The 21368-nt window shown below is 33.1% G+C and overlaps 2 protein-coding genes and 1 long non-coding RNA gene across 3 annotated transcripts; all 3 read right to left on the bottom strand.

Annotated features, from left to right (window-relative positions):
- Positions 1-2122: 2122 nt before the first annotated feature.
- LOC114719501 (receptor-like protein 43) lies at positions 2123-3262 on the bottom strand. The gene has a single exon (XM_028905010.1). The coding sequence runs from the start codon at positions 3260-3262 to the stop codon at positions 2123-2125; it is 1140 nt and encodes a 379-aa protein (XP_028760843.1).
- Positions 3263-8879: 5617 nt separating this feature from the next.
- On the bottom strand, positions 8880-11624 carry LOC114719492 (receptor-like protein EIX1). Its single transcript, XM_028905004.1, has one exon. The coding sequence runs from the start codon at positions 11622-11624 to the stop codon at positions 8880-8882; it is 2745 nt and encodes a 914-aa protein (XP_028760837.1).
- A 7295-nt stretch (positions 11625-18919) lies between these two features.
- Positions 18920-19824, bottom strand: LOC114719190 (uncharacterized). The gene is made up of 2 exons (XR_003737892.1): positions 19325-19824; positions 18920-19199 (listed from the first exon to the last, which is right to left on the bottom strand). It is a non-coding gene; the product is annotated as an uncharacterized LOC114719190 (long non-coding RNA).
- Positions 19825-21368: the final 1544 nt, after the last annotated feature.

The raw sequence follows: 21368 nt of genomic DNA, 5'->3' as shown, positions 1-21368 counted from the left end.
TTTGCGAGCACAACCCGTTTCTGCTGACTTTTCAAAATTCACAGATTATTGCATATAATAACAGTAGATAATTGAGAATGTAGCTGTCATTCAAAAATTTGGTGGCAGGGTTTTGTTCTGCTCATGAATCCGTTACAATTTAACATAATTTTTGAATACTGGAAGTATGATAATGAAATTCATAACACAATAAAACTAACAACAGATTCATGCCAATAAAAATTCAATAAAATTACAATCCCAATACAGAATACATAATCGCAAAACTAAAAGAAGTAACAAAAGAGGATGATACAGTAAAAATTTCTTATTCTTCTTGCCTTCTATTAATTTCTGCCACACTAGATGCCTACTTGCACAAACTACTATATGACATTCACCGCAAAATCTGATAAGCAAGAGTTGTGTTTAGGCTGTTGCAGATAAACCCCAAAATGCCAAGCTCCAGCTGATATGATGACAATCAGCAACGAAACAATCAAATCTTTCAATTGAGATATAACAAAGAAAGAAACACATAAGTAATGTAAACCTTTTGTTGATAGATAACAACCGTAACTAAGAAAATATTACCTTTTAGTTGCGGAGCCACCTGCACCATCTTGCCACAAGAAGCACTGTTGGCACATAGATAAAGTCTGACAACTTGCCTACGAAATTGAAGTAGGCATGCCTCCATGATCGAATAGCTAACAATGATCCAAGCACTATCTAAAATCCAACAGCAAATCCCACGCCCAAGCTTTCGTAGAATCCTTTCATGAAGGTGTCGTCTTTATCAGCAACCTGGGTAGCTTGTGCTGCATTCCCTAATGGACGATCTTCAGAAGGACAGAGCTTGTCCAACGGCCTCCCGCAAAGGTAAGGGTTTCCTTCATAGCTAGAGGGCTCAAAAGATTGCAGTTGCATTCCCGTTGGAATTTGTCCTGTCAAGTTGTTGTTTGATAAATCCAAAGTGCTTAGCGCAGATATTTCAGCAAGACTCAAAGGAATTTCTCCATCAAAATGATTTCTTGATAGATCCAGAGCTTCTAGATATTTTAGTTGTCCTATCTCTGAAATGATTTTTCCACTCAACTTATTTGACGATAGATTCAAGAATCTCAACTCGACCTATTTCACAATTCCTGTTGGCATCTCCCCCTCCAATTGATTGTGAGAGAGATCAATGTTCATAAGCCCATAGCAGTCATAGTACACCAATTCTCTTCCTTTCCACACCATAGGCAACTTCCAATAAAACAATCTACTTGCTAGAAATGTTCTATTCTCAAAGAGGATGATATCATATTCAGAACCATTTAAGACATATATTTGAGCCATTGCAACCAGCTTGTCGAGGCAACTTGGTATTGGTCCAGTAAACTTGTTAAAAGAGAGATCCAAGAATCTGGCTTCCAGTAAATAACATGCATGCAAGGGCAGCTTTCTATCTAATTTATTCATCCGTAGGCTAACAGTTTCCAACTCTTTTAGATTGTCTCTCGTCCATGAAGGTGGTATTGGTCCTGACAAGTCATTTTTTTTCCAAATCTAATATTCCCAGTTCTGTTGCATTTTCAAAGGAAGGCAGTCCACCATTGAAGCAATTGTTTCACAGAACTAACGGCTTAAGTTGACTTAAGGAGCCCATAGATTTAGGAATCCTTCCTGAGAGTTGATTAGTGGATAAGTCAAACATCCTTAATGATTTGAAATGATCCCAACAACCAAGAAGTTTCCCTGATAAGTTGTTGCTTGAGAGATTTAAAGCTACCAAATTTTCAACAATTGCACTCCTTCCCTTGCCACATGAATGACCAAATTTTGAAATTAGATTTTCTGAAATGTCTAAAAATCGACTCATTAGTAGGAATGGTGGAACAGAGCCTCTAATTTGATTGGAAGCCAATGATATTTCATAAACATTAAATTCAAGTGGCAAATCCGGAATTACACCTGTGAGATTGCTCTATTCTATTTGAAGCGTATCTGCTCCCATTACACGTCTCCAAAACCACTCTGGTATAGAATCGTTGATTTGAGCATCATAAACAGATAAAGATTGTAAATTATTTTGAGTGCAAAGCCATCTAGGAAATCCAGGGCCCAACTTACAGCCCCATAGCTATAATGATTTAAATTAAAAGGGAGGAATCCAATTAGCACTGAATTTGAGGGTCAACAAATTATCAGATAAGTCTAAGCATTGTAAATTGGTGAGATTATCAAAATGGATGTCACTGATTGTTCCATTTCGCTCATTATAGGAAAGGTCAAGAGTCACTAAAGAGTTCATGTTTCTTCCAAAATCATCCGGAATGGGACCACCTAAGTGATTGTTGGACAGAAAAAGGTGTGTGAGATTGGAGCTCAGATTGAACAGCAAAGGGAATAATGATGATGTCAGCTTGTTGTCATCGAGAGCAAGAGTTAAGAGAGATGCAGAAAAATTCAAATGGAATGGAGGAGTTGATAGAATATTATTGTCTATCATGTTATAGCTTGCAAGCTGTAACTCTCTTAGGTTTGGAAGCTTTCCAATAATTGGCAACAAGTTGTGAGAATAATTAAGATTGGAAACATAGCTTAAATCAAGTGAAGTTAACAACCGAAGATTGGAAAGCCACTCAATGGCAACCAAGCTCTTGTCATCAATTTTCAAACCATCATTGTAGCCAATTTGGAGTATCTCCAAGCTTGAAAGATTACCAAGTTGGTTAGGAATATTGCCCACTAAATCATTCGAATCTAGATGGAGCTTCTGCAGACTTGAAAGGTTTGCAAGATGAAAAGGTATACTACCAACTAAAAGATTGGAGGAAAGATTTAGAACCCGCAAGTCTGAAAGCTTGCCAAGTTCAATTGGTATCTTTCCACCAAAAGAAGACCAATATAGATCTAGATATTGTAATTTGGTGAGAGAACCAAAAAATTTTGGGATTTGACTCTCATTGAAATCATTGAAACTGAGATTCAAATAGTTTAAGTTTTGCAAGTCCATCAATGATGTGCTAATCTCACCTCTTAAAGGCCGCCTGGGGTGATCATCACCATGAAGATCGAGCATCTCAACGTGGCCAGTATGACGATTACAAAGAGTACCACTCCAGTGGCAACAATCTAGAGAAGAGCCCCATGAAGACAGGCAACTATAATCATCCACAAAGGCATTCTTCATGCTGAGAAGAGCTTGTCTTTCCTTGTGTAAGCAACTAGTGTTGGCATCTCCCATTCTCCAACATGACCCTATCATAAACAACTCAGCCTGCAAGTGCAGCATTATGAGTATGATGATTGGTTGCGGCAGTTTCACAAGGTTTAGATAACTCACGCTCATCATTATTACAGCCAGCTCATGCAACGTGAAACTCAAAAAAGTACATGAGATGAACAACCCTGGCCTCCTTATTTATAACTCAAGGTCTTCCTAATGATGTGAACAATTATTGCGTGTCTGCACCAGACGTACACCATAAGTCAAGGTATCCCACGGATAACATGATTGGAAGGAATTCAAATTGAGTTTTTGCTCTCTTTTAATGACTTAACATTTAAAACAGTGTACTATCCTAACATTAAGCCATTTTCATTGTCCTTTTCCAAGTCAACTCCTAAAAGCCACTTGACTCAATCTCCTCCTCTTGCTCCTCGTGGTTTCTTTTCAAGCTGGATTCCTTGCTTTCACTTGAGCTTCTTCCCTCCCCCCTAAAACGGCGCGGGGGGTTTCGGAAGATTGGTTGCATTGAGGCCCAAGTAATCGTTTTAACCTTATAAATTAAATAAATTTGGCTCTTTCTACCAAAAAAAAACCTCCTTCTCCTCATCTTCATCATACTACTACTACTATCATTGTTATGTAAATAATCGTAAAAATGAATAAATTTTTAAGGGTCTAGAACGATTTGAGCTATTGAGCACCATGAACATGTTTTATTCATTTCACATACCATTTTTATTATATCAATGAATAAATTGATGGCAGAATTTTAGATAATAATAATTTTAAATATATTTTTAAATAATGCTATACCAACAGTATGAAAACGAAAAATATTAGTAGTTGAAAAATTATATTTTAAAAATATTTAGTATTTGATACTACTCCAGTCCTAAATATAAGAACTATTTTGTAGTGTAAATTTAAGACCTATTTCGTAGTGCAAATTTGTACTAGAAAATAGGTTTTATATTTAGCACCAAAGGAATATTATTTTTATGAAAAGTATGTCGAATTCAAGCTTCATGGAAATAGGCGTAAGAATATATTTAAATAATTATGCGTAATGATATTAAATAATAATTGTAATTAGTTTGGTTAACATAAAATTCTTTATAAACAGAGCCTGCACCTATAAGAATTGACGTATATTTGATGAGCCTGCAGCAAATCCTGCAAGGTTTGGGTCTAATAGAAGGCACTGAGCCATAATATTCCATGCATGTTTCCAAAACAACAACGGCTATCTTTGTTTCCAATGCACCCAAAAGCATTTGAAAGCAAAATAACGACGAGAAGAGTTATTATGGTGTTGTTGATGATGATATAAATAACGACGAGAAGGCCATGTGAAACTCGTATTCATACACCAGCAAACACTATTAAAAAAAAAAGACTTTAGGCGACGACTTTTGTCGCCGCTGAAAGTGAACTTTTAGCGGCAACTTTTTTTGTCGTCGCTGAAAGTTCACCGCTGAAACCAAGACTTTTAGTAGTGACTTTTCTTGTCGCCGCTGAAAGTTCGCTACTGAAACTAAGACTTTCAGCGGCGACACTGAAAGTGGACTTTCAGTGGTGACTTTTTTTGTTGCCGCTGAAAGTATATCTTTGAGAATCATTAGATTCACTTTTAGCAGCGACATTCTATTGTTGCCACTGAAAGTAGACTTTCAATGGTGACTATCAGTGTCACCGTTGAAGGTCTGACTTTCAGCGTTGACTTTATAATGTCGCCACTGAAAGTGTAATATAATAATATATATTTTATTTTACAATATTAATAAACAAATTCAATCTGGCTTAGCAGCAAGAAGATTGGACATGAAAGGAGGTGGTCACGAATTCGAACCGTGAAGAAGACACATTTAAGGTGAAAATATTTGGACGATGACATGGCGTGGAGGAGTGATGTGGTAATGACGTGGCGACTGGCGATGATGACGTGGTGGTCAGTGACGATGATGTGGTAGTGGGCGGTGATGACGTGGCGTTGGTAAAGCCAATTCTGGAGTGATGTGGCAGTGACGTGGCGGCCGGCGATGATGACATGGCAGCGAGCGGTGATGACGTGGCATTAGTAAAGCTAATTCTTCTTAGGCGTTACTTTCAACGGCAACAAAAAAGTTGCCACTGAACATCCCTTTCAGCAGTGACAAGAAAGTTGCCCAATTCTGGAGTGAAAGTGTTTTCAACGGTGACAAATGTCACCGCCAAAAGTGTCTTTCAGCGGCAACCTTTCTACTTGCCGCTAAAAGTTTTCAGCCACAGCTGCTATGGCAACGTGTCGTCATTGAAAGCTTTTAGCGGTGACTTTTTGTTGCCGTTGAAAGTCAATTTTTTTGTAGTAAAAGTAACAAGCCTATGCTTCAACTGCAAGCTAGCATTCTTAAGATTCCACCTTCCCATTACAGAAACCAGATATATTGTTTTCATTTCATATTTCATTTAATAATTATTTATTAATATAGCCTCCAAAAAAAAAAGTTCTACAAATACTTTATAAAACGGATCTGAATGTGTAATTATAGATTCCTGTATTTGATATCACTTCTTGCCAATGACTCATGAAAATCTTTTTGCGAGCGCAACCCTTTTTTGTTGATTGACTCAACAAATCAAAAGTTACCACTATCATTATAAAAGAAAAGAAGATATAAGAGGTAGATCCACCATTAAGTGATATACACTTTTGGAATTAAATAATCTCCTTTACCTTATATATAAGACTATAAGAGCTTGTTTGGATTAACAGTGAACACCAATAATTTTATATCATCGTGATTTTTATAAATAACACTGCTAAGAGTGATGCTATTTAATCGTTATTTAATCTCCTATCTATACTTTTTTTTTTCCAAGTGATATTGAGAATATAAATTATGTTTGGATTTTATTTATTAAAATCACTTATAAATATATAGTTACCAACAAAAAGCAATAAGGATGGTTAAGAGAAATATAATTCTTATAATCAATTATTATTATTTTAATATAATTTCAATTTAATAATTGTTATTAATAAAGGTAGATAGGAGAAATTCTAGTTGCAAAACCTCTACTGTGATTTTTCAATAACAAAAGCTACTCCTAGTAGCTTATGCTCAAATATGCCATTAGGATTAAAATTATGATTTATCAAGATTTTAAAAAAAATTGAGCCAAATGGAATAAATGGGCTCTATAATGACTTATTTGAGTTTGAACAGGCTTATTTGAACTCTCACAACTTAACTAAACAGGCACTAAGTCAAGGTCTTCTATTAGTTTTTTTTGTTTTTTGCTTTTGCCAAAACAGGTCTTCCATTATTATAGTGCATGGGATATATAAATATGAAAATAACATCAATCTATAACTAGCAGCATATTTATTCTAAGGAAAAATTGGAATGAGATCCCATAAAAAAACAAAATATTGCAAAATATTCATATTGATTTAATAATTGCTTTAGAGTTACAAAAAGACTTGACTACAATGATGAAAAAGGTCAAAAGACCTTGTTGCCCCTAGTACTAAAAAAGTGTTAAAAAATAAAAAATTGTTAATGTAAGTCGCAATAGTTGTTAATATTACTAATTTCTTTATCGATTTATTTACTGATATAAATTTGGAAAAATATGATTTCAAGTTACATAATGAGAAATAATATTAATATATCTTGTGAAATAATACTTTTTGATGATAAAGTGATATAATATTACTATCAAAAGTCAATTATCACTTACAATGTGAAGAGTTAATTAATAACAATTGATTTCACAATTTTATATGAGTGATAATTGACTTTTAATAACAATATTATATGTATTATTATAAAACAAAAGTATGTGATATTTGCAAAAAGGTTTTATTTTGGGTCAGAACATATAGAGCCTTTTGAAAGTTTTAAGAAAATGCAAAACAACAATCAAGATCTTCTTTATCCATATTCCTTTTCCAAATTTTTATTCGGCGTGAACAAAATAGACCCTTTACAAACTCCGATGTTTGCGCTACCAAAAAAGATGGATATCACTTTAATAAGACTCCAACAACAAAAATACAGAAATACTCGTCCGATCCTGAATATAAGACTCTTATACCAGTGTATATAAAGGTTCTATATTTAGAACCGGAAAAGTAATAATAAGTTCGCAAGAGATCACTCCCTACAAATGTAGGGGGAATTCTTATAATTCCGAGCATGTTTTAATTAAAAAAAGGTATTAAATAAATATAATTAGTGTTATTTATATATATGATATAAGATTTGAAACGGGAAAAAAAATTACAAAGAGGAAAAGTGAACATAAATATTCATATAAGATATAAAAATCATAACAACTACGAAATCAAATTTATGACGATATAGTGTATTTTACAATTTATCAAACTTCTTTTCACTGTTACAATTGATTTATAAGTTTTTGTGTGCGTTAAAGTAGTAAAAATGATGGACATAGTTAGTGTGGATTAAAATTTAATAAATAAATATCCAAAATGTGTTTGCTTCCTTTTGGGGGATATCGTTAAATGGGAAGCTACCGTCTTAGAGCACAAGGAGGAAGAAATTTCCTATCCTCGTGGTGAGCACTATCTATTGAATATTCCTCATTTCATGAAGAGGATGATATTGTTCTCCTCCACTCGTTCTTCTGCATCTATCGAAATCATTACCATCAAGTAATTAGATGATATTTGCAGAATACTCCTTTTTTTTTTATAACATTTATAGGTAATTTTTTTATATATGTTTCACTGGGAAAAAAAACTTAAATCTCGTTAACTCTGTCTTGCAATTAATAACTCTTCAGCTTTATTTTTATTCAGTATATAAATTTTTAAGAAAATAATAGGCTATGGGATAATACTAATTCATGCTAAATATTAAATGATATGACTGGAGAATAGAACTGAATAAAATCTTTTCTGTATCTTATAAATAGAATAAGAGAAACATGTAAATAATCTTTGAAATTATTCCTCTAAATTTCATTAGTACAGACACCCAATATGTGCGTAGTGAAGAGTGCACTGTTTAGTCAAAAGTCTACTTGGACTATAAACGTGCACTTATTTTTTAATTATCTAGTAATTAATAATCAAAGCACACTTTACAGAACTTTCATTCTTTTAATTTTAATATTCTGTAATTACTTTATTGCCGTGGTCATCCTGCTCCGTTCGTGGGTCTACGGATTTGGGAGTAAACATAAGACTCCCCAGCATACTTTACATTACGGATTTGGACTCATGAATCTGTCGCAATTGAATATAATTTTTGAATACTGGAAGTATGATAATGAAATTCATAACAAAATAAAACTACCAACAGACTCATGCCAATAAATATTACAATAAAATTACAGTCCCAATACAGAATACATAATCCCAAAACTAAAAGAAGTAACAAAAGAGGATGATGCAATACAAGTCTGGATGCCATCCTTCTTATTCTTCTTGCCTTCTATTGATTTCTACCACACTACATGGCTACTTGCACAAACTATTATATGACACTCGCCGCAAAATCTGATAATCAAGAGTTGTGTTTGGGCTATTGCTGATAAACCCCAAGCTACCAAGCTCCAGGTGATATAATTACAATAGGCACGAAACAATTAAATCTTACAACTGATGTGCACAAAAGTAATGTAAATCTTTTGTCGATAGATAACAACCATAATTAAGAAAATATTACCTTTAGTTACGGAGCCACCTGCGCCAATTTGCCACAAGAAGCACTCTTGCCACATAGATAGAGTCTGACACCTTCCCTACGAAATTGAAGTAGGCATGCCTCCATGATCGAATAGCTAACAATGATCCAAACACTATCCAAAATCCAACAGCAAATCCCACACCCAAGCTTTCACAGAATCCTTTCATGAAAGCGTCATCTTCATCAGCATCTTGGGTAGCTAGTATCACATTCCCAAATGGATGATATTCAAAAGGACAGAGCTTGTTCAACGGCTTCCCACAAAGGTAAGGGTTTCCTTCATAGCTGGAGGGCTCAAAAGATTGCAATTGCGTTCCTGTTGGAATTTGTCCTGTCAAGTTGTTGTTTGATAAATCCAAAGTGCTTAGCGCAGATATTTCAGCAAGACTCGAAGGAATTTCTCCATCAAAATGATTTCTCGATAGATCCAGAGCTTCTACCGATTTTAATTGTCCAATCTCTGAAATGATTTTTCCACTCAACCTATTTGATGATAGATTCAAGAATCTCAACTCAACCAATTTTACAATTCCTGTTGGCATTTCCCCCTCCAATTGATTGTGAGAGAGATCAATGTTCATAAGCCCATAGCGGTCATTGTATACCTGTTCTGTTCCTTTCCATACCATAGGCAACTTCCAATAAAAAAGCCCAATTGCTTGGGTTGTTCCGTTCTCAAAGAGGAATATGTCATATTTGGAATCATTTACAACATATTTCTCGGCCATTGCAGCCAGCTTGTCAAGACAACGTGGTATTAGTCCAGTAAACTTGTTAAAAGAGAGATCCAAAACCCTGGCCTTCGGTAAATAACATAGATGCAAGGGCAGCTTTCCATCTAATTTATTCATCCGTAGGCTAACAGTTTCCAACTCTTTTAGATTGTCTCTCGTCCACGAAGGTGGTATTGGTCCTGACAAGTCATTTTTTTCCAGATCCAACATTCCCAGTTTAGTTGCATTTTTGAAGGAAGGCAGTCCACCACTGAAGCAATTGTTTCGCAGAACTAACAGCTTAAGTTGACTTAAGGACCCCGTAGAGCTAGGAATCCTTCCTGAGAGTTGATTATTGGATAAGTCCAGAATCCTTAATGATTTGAAATGATCCCAACAACTAGGAAGTTCCCCTGATAAGTTGTTGCTTGAGAGATTTAAAGCTACCAAATTTTCAACAATTGCACTCCTTCCCTTACCACATGAATGAACAAATTTTGAAATCAGATTTTCTGAAATGTCTAAGAATCCGCTCTTTAGTAGGAACGATGGAACAGAGCCTCTAATTTGATTGGAAGCCAATGATATGTCATAAACATTAAATTCAAGTGGTTGATCCGGAATTACACCTGTGAGATTGCTCGATTCTATTTTAAGCCTATATGCTCCTTTTACAAGTCTCCAGAACCACTCCGGCACAGAATCACTGATTTCAGCATAAGAAACAAATAAATATTGTAAATTATTTTGAGTGTGAAGCCATTTAGGGAATCCAGGGCCCAACTTACAGTGCCGTAATCGTAAAAATTGTAATTGAAAGGGAGGAATCCAGTCGGTACTGAATTTGAGGTTCAAGAAATTATTAGATAAGTCTAAGCTTTTTAACTTGGTGAGATTATCAAAATGGATGTCACTGATTGTTCCATTTAGCTCATTGACTTCAAGGTCAAGAGTCACTAAAGAGTTCATGTTTCTTCCAAAATCATCCGGAATGGGACCACCTAAGTGATTGTTGGACAAAGAAAGTTGTGCGAGATTGGAGCTTAGATTGAACAGCCAAGGGAATAATGATGATGTCAGCTTGTTGTCATCAAGATAAAGAGCTAAGAGAGATGCAGAAAAATTCAAATGGGAAGGAGCAGTTGATAGAATATTATTGTCTGTCAGGCTACAATTTGCAAGCCATAGCTCTCTCAGGTTTGGAAGCTTTCCAATAATTAGCAACAAGTTATCAGAGTAATTAAGATTGGAAACAGAACTTAAATCAAGTAAAGTTAATGACCGAAGATTGGAAAGCCACTCAAGGGCATCCAAGCTCTTGCCATCAATTCTCAAACCATCATTGTAACCAATCCGGAGTATCTTCAAGCTCGAAAGATTACCAAGTTGGCTAGGAATATTGCCCTCTAAATGATTCCCATCTAGATGGAGCTCCTGCAAACTTGATAGGTTCGCAAGATGGAAAGGTATGTTACCAACTAAACCATTGGAGGAAAGATCTAGAACCAACAAGTTTGAAAGCTTGCAAAGTTCAATTGGTACTTTCTCACCAAAAGAAGAATCAAATAGATCAAGATATTGTAATTTGGTGAGAGAACCAAAAAATTTTGGGATTTGACTCCGATTGAAATCATTGGAACTGAGATTCAAATAGTTTAAGTTTTGCAAGTCCATCAATGATGGGCTAATCTCACCTCTTAAGCGCTGTGAGGGCATCACACCGCCATAAAGATCGAGCATCTCAACGTGACCAGTATAAGGATTACAAAGAACACCACTCCAATGGCAACAATCTGGAGAAGAGCCCCATGAAGATAGACGGCCATCATCATCCACAAAGGCACTCTTCATGCTGAGAAGAGCTCGTCTTTCCTTGTGTAGGCAACTAGCATTGGCATCTCCCATTCTCCAACATGACCCTATCATGAACAACTCAGCCTGCAAGTGCAGCAGCATGAGTATGATGATTGGTTGCGGCAGTTTCACAAGGTTTAGATAACTCACGCTCATCATTATTGCAGCTCATGCAAAAATGTGAAACTGAAACAAGTACATGATGTGAACAACCCTAAGGCCTCCTTATTTATAAACCTGGTAGGGAATGGAAATCCCAAATTGATTAATTAATTATAAAACATCATAGTAAATTTGATAATTGGGAGAATATCAATAAAATATGGCTGAAATATACTTGTACTTTTAACAAATTCTTAATGAGGCCACGAGGCTTAATTTAAGATGTTTTAATGTTGTCAAATGATTAAAATGCCTCTATTTAATTAAAAATAAAAATTAATTATTTTACTCTTCCCAAGTAATCTCTCATCTCTTATGATGATTTTTTAGGAGTAAAAATACAAGTAATTTTATAGTGTTTAAAATTTGCATGTATCACTAAAAGCTTCAAAAATACTCTAATAAAACATTTTTAATTACAACATAAATAGCCTTGAAATAAATATTTTTTATTTTTTATTGGTAAATATTTATTTTAAGATTTTAAAATATCTTAATTACAAGAAATATTTAATATTGTGTTCTTAGAATTTCGTTAGTTTTATTTACTCAAGCGACTCCAACACAGAAACGTTATTTATAACAACTTAATATTAAATATTAGAGGCTGATCGTTCACCAGGATTTATTAGTTATTACAATAATCTTAAATAATTGTACCTGTAGCTCCAGACCTGATCGCTTCTCCCCATCATCGGCTGACAATAAAGATAAACTTTGAAATATTTTTATATATAAATGATATAAAATTGGAAAAGAAACAAATTTGTAAAAAGGAAAAGTGAACGTAAATATCCATATAATATATAAACATGTGACGTAAATATATAACAACTACGAAATCAAATTTATCACGATATAATGTATTTTATAATTTATCAAACTTCTTTTCAACGTTACAAAGTGATTTATTTTGTATGTTTTTGTGTGTGTTAAAGTAGTCAAATTTCCAAGTGGTGAGCACTATCTATTGAATATTCATCATTTCATGAAGAGCTCTACTTTATTAGTTAAAGTCACAACATATATTAGGGTGTGTTTGGGTGACACCCCAAACCATGGTTTGGGAACCCAAACCATGGTTTGGGGAATAATCTACCCAAACACCCCCTCCAAAAACCAAAACCATGGTTTTGGGTCAAAACCATGGTTTTGGAAAAAGCAAAAATTTTTTGCTTTTGGAGAAAAAAGGGAGAATGTGAGGGCCTATATGATATATATCTTGTTATTTTTTTTATAAACATATTTTTTTATAAATATATTTAATCTTATATTTTATAAATATATATACACATTAATTATTTATTAATTATATTATCTTATGTATTATTAATTATGTTGGTAAAAAACATATTATTAACAATTTTATTCTTTCAAATTAAAATATATCATAAAATCTATTTTTTCTGTAATTATCATATTAACTTATGTATTTTTTTTAGTAATTTGTATATATAAAAAGTGCTTCTGATAACAACTATCCAAACACTCTCACTTCTCAGAATCACTTTTTTACAAAATCTATTCTTCACAGAATCTATTTTCCCCAGAATCTATTCTCCAGAATCACTTTTTCAAACCACGGTTTGATTTCATCCAAACACACCCCGGCCCACCCATTTTCTATTGCTGTATCTATCAATGCAGTGGGTGTTGGCATACAAATTAGATAGATATGAAATGCTATATTAAATTAGATGAAAATAATGAATATTCCTTTTTTCTCCTTTTAAAAAATAGCAAAAAATTCAAATCATGCTGACATTATTAAAACTATTTCATCTCTTCTTCTTCTTCTTGGTTTTTTTTTTTTTTTTTTTTTTTGCGATGCCCCTCATGTTATGAGATCACCATACCTAACACGGGGTCAATAACATGTAGTGTCCAACACGTGCTCCTTTTTTCCAAGTTTCAAGCATAGTTTCCATAAATGATGTAACAGTCTTCATTATCGTTTCATGAGAAAACGAGATTTGTGGAATATGTATAATAATCTTTAGAATTATTTCTCCTAATTCCACGGATACAGACGCCGCATATAGCACTGGGGCAATGGGCTTGTTTTTTGTTTTTTGGGGACTTTTCATGCAGACACTGGAGGATACAGAGTTTAGTCAATTACTCAATTACCTCTAAAGCTCCCATGATACATTTTATTAGGTTTAATTAACCACTTTACGTGACTTAATAAAATTAATTAGTTAATAGTTAAAAATAAGTTTCTTTCCGTAAAATTTTAAAATGATTCTTAATAAAAATTATTAGTTAGGTTAGTTTTGTAAATTAGTTAAGAAATTTTATAATGAATAAGTGATGCTAAGCGGGAAAAAATTAATATTTTGAACCAAACATGTAATATTATGAATCATATGGTAACTCCTATAATAAAAATAAAAGGGAGTTAGTACTATTATGATTGTATACACATATATAGGTATTATTTTCATTCAAAGTTACGAATAATAGTGAGATCACAAGCTTCAATACTGAAGAATCAGTATCCGGCAAAAAAAAAAAAAGAGAAAAAGTTACGGAAGAATCAGTAGAGAAATAAAATAAAACAAGTAAAATATAGTGATAAATCAAATTGTTGACACTCGTATGAAAATCGTTAGTGTATGAATTAAACATATAACAAGTAAACTATAATAGCCAAAGATATATAAAAAATTTCCAAACTTCTGTTTAATGTAATGATTTGATTTTTAAAAAAAAAAATTTCAACGCATTAAAGTAATGTTCAATATATGCATGTAATGAAAATGGTAGATATGACATGAATTAAAAATTAATAAATAAATTCGAAAATGTGTTTCTGTCCCCTTGACACATGTTACACAGCACAAAGCACGGAGAATTTTCAAGTCTGGAGGCACCATGCTCAATGTCACTGGGTCAAAAAAATTACACAGACTTTTTGTGGGGTAAACAATTACATGGACTTAAATTTGGAAAACATGACAACACTGAATCAAAATGTGTCAAAACCATTTATTTATTATTTTAAAATTAATAAGCATTTTTTTGTTATTTCTCCTTTCCTTCGCATATAATTTCTTCAATTCAAATGAGTGACACTTGATGTGGTGGAAATGAGGACAGGTCACGAAAATGAAAAATTACAAGAAGTTGGTGAGTTGGATTATTTCTCCCAATTCCACTAAAAGTCTAATGCAGTTTAGTCAAACTTTTATTTGGACGAGAAAAAATGTAAAGGTGTACTTTTCGGCTGTGGTCATCCCGCTCCGCGGCGCGTGGGCCTGTAGCATTTTTTTTTTGGGGGGTCAAAGTGGGGTTACGGATTTGGAATTAAAACAAAACCACAAGAGACTCTAAGTGACTATAATACTTTTTTTAATATTTTTAAATTAGTTATCTAAATTTAATATTTAGAATCAGAGATCTAATAAAATACTCTTCCAATCATCAATATAAGATTTAGATTAAAGAAATTAGATAAGTTAGTTAATTATAAAAAATATGATATATTTTTTCTAAAATATTATAATCATCTTTCTTAATATTCTTCCTCCTTTTTTTATTTTATTATGGTTGAGGGAGTATCATAGAGGTAATGTAGGAAAAAATTAATAAATAAAAGAAATAGATTCTATATTTAGAACCAAAATTAATTTAATAATTAAGTATTATATTAAGGACAAAAAGAGTAATATTTACCGTGTACTCCTATATTTGAATCCGGGAGGTATATAATGTTTTTTTACGATTTTCCAAATCGCTGTTTAATGTTACAAAGTAATTTTTGTGAGATTTTTTGTGTGCAATATATATATGTGTGACGACTAAGGGTGGATATAATCAATGTGAATTAAAATTTAATAAATAGAGACCCAACTTAATTTTTTAATAAAATGACAGAAAAATACCTGTTAAATTTTAAAAAGATAAATATCTCTTGTTAACTATTCTTATAATAATTTTGACTACTCAAAATCTATCAAAATCACTTGTTTATTATTTTGAAATTCAATAAATATTTCTCTGTCATTTTTCCTATTTTTCTTAAAAGCCCTTAATATAAGAGTTAGTTTGAGTTTTAATTTTTTTATAAATACTAGTTTGAGTTTTAATTTTGTTATAAATATAATACCATAATCCATTTTATTTCTCATATTTATCTATTCTTTTAAAATAATCCTTGTAATAGTTGTGCATGTTAAAAATTCTATCAAATGGTAGTTATAACTAATACATATGATTAGTAAGAATATTTTTTTAAAAAATAACACTTATTTATTATACTCCTTTTATCCTTAATATATGACCTAATTTTTGAGTTGGTTTTGGTCCTAAATATAAGATCCATTTCTCATATTTATCAATTTTCTCTAAATTACTCCTATAAATACTCCCTTAACCATCATCAATTAGAAGAGAGAGATGATATTAAGAAATATGGTTATGGTATTTTAGAAAAAAATGTATCACATTTCTTATAATTAACTAACTTACCTAACTTTCTTAATCTAATCAAATTAGTTAAATGAGTCTTATATTAAGAATCGGAGAAGTAAATAACTAACTTAGCAAATTTTTGTGATTTAAGAGGTGTTTGGATAGAAACAAAACTATAATTTTAAAAATATTTTTATGATATACAAAATAAATATATGATTGAATCTGTCTCGAGCTGTACAAAAAATATTTCTGCGAAGTAAATATTTATGGTATAGGGACATCCTAAGGACAGGAGGAAGTAGCGTATTGTCAGCTAGGAACCTACAGTGACCGAGCACAAGCAGGAAGAGAGAAATTTCCAAGTGGGGAGCCCTTTCTATTGAATAATCCTTATTTCATGAAGAGCTCAATTTCATGGAAGTCACAAAAAATATTGGTATCCTCCACGCATGTTCCTTTGTGTCTATCAGTGCAATTACCATCACGAAATTAGGTGACTTTTGTAATAAAAGTTAAATAGAATAAATGTATATGAAAAACTATCCAAAAAAAATATATAAATCATGTGGACATTATTAAAACTATTTCATCTCGTTGCTATCTATTTTGTGATGCCCTTTTTTTTAGGATCATCATTCCCAGCACAACTTTAATAATATATCGTCTCCAACACGCATTACTTTTTTTTCCAAGTTTCAAACATACTTTGTATGTGATGTAACACTAGTCTTGAGTACTTTTTTGTGAGAAAACGAGTTCTGTGGAATATGTATAATAATCTTTCTAGTTATTTCTCTTAATTCCACACATACAGACACCCACACATATATAGGCCCAGCGAAGGATGCACTGATTAGTCAAAAGTATGTTTGGACTATATATAATGCGTACTTCTTTTTATTGGCCAATAATAGTCAAAGCACACTGTACATAATTTTGATTTTTTAAGGGGAAATCTCCCAAAAAAATGCTAATTTAAAAATTTTAAATCAGTCTTGTTTATTGCATTTTAATAGCAATCGACTATATTTGAAAACGAATTGACAACATATTTTTATAGTAATTTGTTATTTGAAATTTCAAAATTTAAGGGTTTTTTTAGATTTTCTCTGTTTTCTTTAAAAATATTCTGTAATTACTTTATGAATGGTTCTCTGCGTGGGTCTGCCGGAGACCTATGATTTTTGGAATTAGAACAGTAGACCCCGAGCAATTACCAAAGTCTTCCAGTGATGAAATGTCATTTATAACCCTTCTATTTTTTTGTCCAAGCATATAATCCTTTTATGTATACAATTCGAATCAATAATATTATATGTTATGGTATACTCTCATATTAGGAATATCAAAATATTTGGATAAAAGTATAGCTTTAATCTTTTAATTTTGTACAAATTTTTATTGTAATTCCTTCATTTTATAAAGTGTTTCTTTATTGGCAAAATAAAATTCTAAAATCCGTATACCCAAACGTATTCCTCGAACGACAGGAGATTGTTAATTTCCATCTTTTTAACTAGGGTGCTTCAATCATGGTTATTTATTTAATTCCTGCTCCCTTTCAATTTACTGACAATAACCACCAATAAACTTCATATATTTTTTTTTAAACTAATGGTTGGTTCGGTGTGAGGGAAATGGATGGAAGGGAATGGGAGGAAAATTTTGACCACCTTGATATAAAAAATTGGGTAAGCAAGGTAAAAGCTTTTAATTAATTCTTATTACTCTTTGATTTATATTTTTTATTAAATTTTATAACCTTATCTCTTTAATTTTATAAATTGAGCTCATAAACATATTTTCTCCTCTCCCTTATATTTCCCTCATATTAAACATATGGTAACTCTAAATTTTTAAGCCACTAAAAATGTTTTCAAACCCGCCTTATTACATTGAAAAGTGCCTTCTTGATTTATTGGCTTGATGATTGATTGAACAAATTTAGTTGATAAATAATTTAGAAAGAAAAAACAGAAAGCAACTCTTCTATTTGCAAAATAATAACGACATGCTGCTAGCAAATGATTTGTCCCCAATAAATGACTTTCCGCAAAAGCTGGGTTAGATTATTAAATCAGTGTCATGTGCTTGTGATGCTTGAACGTTAATTGGAACCAACCTAGTACTTTATAGGACTAATATAATCATATCAAGAAGTAAATATCTATCATTTACCACAAAGAATGCAACTTGTAAACTAGGGATACAGCATGAACAGCAAGAAACAGAGACCATGTGAAAAGAATTTAAGCAGAGCATAGAAACAACAATCCGAATTTATTAGAATAAATAGTCTATAATCTAATATATCAAATACACACACATATATGTATATGGTCCTCGTCGCTGCTAATTAATTTATCACGTCCACCTTTGCAATAACTTGACATGTTTACCCCTGTACTTTGAGGGGTTGCTCCAATGTCTCCATTAGCATGACGATTGATTATGCGAATCAGTTATCTATTCGGCAGCATTACAATGAGGAATCTTAAAATCTTCAAAGATAAAATAAAAGAAAAGCGTTAGGAGGAAAATGCGACTTATTGTTATCATAAGAGTTAGTTTCATACTCATGAATCACTTGTGAATGACTCTACTTAGTAGAATAAGATGTTAGTTTCATAACTCATGAATCACTTGTGAATGACTCTACTTAGTAGAATAAAACTTGTATCTGATGGCCGATGACAATATGAAAATCTTTTGCGAGCACAACCCCGCTTCTGCTGACCTCTCTAAATTCACAGATTATTATACTAACAGTAGATAATTGAGAATGTAGCTGTCATCCAAAAATTTTTGGTGGCAGAGTTTTGTTCTGCTCATGAATCTGTTACAATTTAACATAATTTTTTAATATTGGAGGTATGATAATGAAATTCATAACACAATAAAACTAACAACAGATTCATGCCAATAAAGATTACAATAAAATTACAGTCCCAATACAGAATACATAATCCCGCAACTAAAAGAAGTAACAAAAGAGGATGATACAGTAAAATTTCTTATTCTTCTTGCCTTATTAATTTCTGCCACACTATATGCCTACCTGCACAAACTACTATATGACACTCGCCGTAAAATCTGATAAGCAAGAGTTGTGTTTAGGCTGTTGCAGATAAACCCCAGGATGCCCAGCTCTAGCTAATATGATGACAATCAATAACGAAACAATTAAATCTTACAACTGAGATATAACAAACAAAGAAACACATAAGTAATGTAAACCTTTTGTTGATAGATAACAACCATAACTAAGAAAATATTACCTTCTAGCTGCAGAGCCACCTGCGCCATCTTGCCACAAGAAGCACTATTGCCACATAGATAGAGTCTGACAACTTGCCTACAAAATTGAAGTAGGCATGCCTCCATGATCGAATAGCTAACAATGATCCAAACACTATCCAAAATCCAACAACAAATCCCACGCCCAAGCTTTCAGAGAATCCTTTCATGAAGGTGTCGTCTTCATCAGCAACCTGGGTAGCTTGTGCCGCATTCCCTAATGGACGATCTTCAAAAGGACAGAGCTTGTCCAACGGCCTCCTGCAAAGGTAAGGGTTTCCTTCATAGCTGGAGGGCTCAAAAGATTGCAATTGTGTTCCCGTTGGAATTTGTCTTCTCAAGTTGTTGTTTGACAAATTCAAGGTGTTGAGGGAAGATATTTCAGCAAGAGTCAAAGGAATTTCTCCATCAAAATAATTTCTCGATAGATCCAGAACTTCTAGAGATTTTAGTTATCCATCTCTGAAATGATTTTTCCACTCAACCTATTTGATGATAGATTCAGGAATCTCAACTCGATCAATTCACAATTCCTGTTGCATTTCCCCTCCAATTGATTGTGAGAGAGATCAATGTTCATAAGCCCATAGCGGTCATGCACACCTGTTCTATTCCTTTCTATACCATAGGCAACTTCCAATAAAAAATTTCAATTGCTTGAGCTGTTCCGTTCTTAAAGACGATGATATCATATTTTGAATCATTTACAACATATTTTTGAGCCATTGCACCAGGTTGTCAAGACAACTTGGTATTGGTCCAATAAACCTGTTAAAAGGGAATCCAAATCCTAGCCTTTGGTAATAACATAGATGCAAGGGCAACTTTCCATCTAATTTATTCATCCGTAGGCTAACAGTTTCCAACTCTTTTAGATTGTCTCTCGTCGGCTGTATTGTCCTGACAAGTCATTTTTCCAAATCCAAATCTAACATTCCTAGTTTAGTTGCATTTTTGAAGGAAGGCAGTCCACCACTAAAGTGATGTTTCGCAGAACTAACTGCTTAAGTTGACTTAAGCCCCATAGAGTTAGTAATCCTTCCTGAGAGTTGATTATTGGATAAGTCAAAATACTTAATGATTTGAAATGATCCAACAACCAAGAGTTCCCCTGATAGTTGTTGCTTGAGAGATTTAAAGCTACCAATTTTTCAACAATTGCCTGTTTCCCTTGCCACATGAATGACCAAATTTTGAAATTAGATTGTCTGAAATGTCTAAAATCGGCTCTTTAGTAGGAATGGTGAACAGAGCCTTAATTGATTAGAAGCCAATGATATACCATAAACATTAAATTCATCAGTGGCAGATCTGAAATTACACCTGTGAGATTGTTGGATTCTATTCGAAGCCCATGTGCTCCCTTTACAAGTCTCCAAAACCACTCTGGTATAGAATCATTGATTTGAGCATCAGAAAACATATAACCTTGTAAATAGTTTGAGTGCGAAGCCATATAGGGAATCCATCCCAACTTACACTGCTGTAACCATAACAGTTGTGTATTGAAATGGAGGAATCCAATCGGCGCTGAATTTGAGGGTCAAGAAATTATCATATAAGTCTAAGTATTTTAACTTGTGAGATTATCAAAATGGATGTCCTGATTGTTCCATTAGCTCATTACCCTCAAGGTAAAGAGTCACTAAAGAAGTTCATGTTTTTTCCAAATCTCGCTGGAATGGGACCACCCAAGTGATTGTTCAACAAAGAAAGGTGTGGAGATTGGAGCTTAGATTGAACAGCCAAGGAATATATGATGTCAGCTTGTTGTCACCAAGCTTAAGAGTGAAGAGAGATGCAGAAAAATTCAAATGGGATGGAGGAGTTGATAGAATATTTTGTCTGTCAGGCTACAGTTTGTAAGCCATAGCTCTCTCAGGTTTGGAAGCTTTCCAATAATGGCAACAAGTTGTCAGAGTAATTAAGATTGGAACATAGCTTAAATCAAGCAAAGTTATATGACCGAAGATTGGAAAGCCACTCAATGGCAGCCAAACTCTTGTCATCAATTTTCAAACCATC

This window comes from Neltuma alba, unplaced genomic scaffold, assembly GCF_004799145.2.
Source record: "Neltuma alba isolate B1F8T4 unplaced genomic scaffold, ASM479914v2 tig00002178_pilon, whole genome shotgun sequence".
In the NCBI taxonomy this organism is placed as follows: Eukaryota; Viridiplantae; Streptophyta; class Magnoliopsida; order Fabales; family Fabaceae; genus Neltuma; species Neltuma alba.
This window is presented reverse-complemented; position numbering and strand designations above follow the sequence as displayed.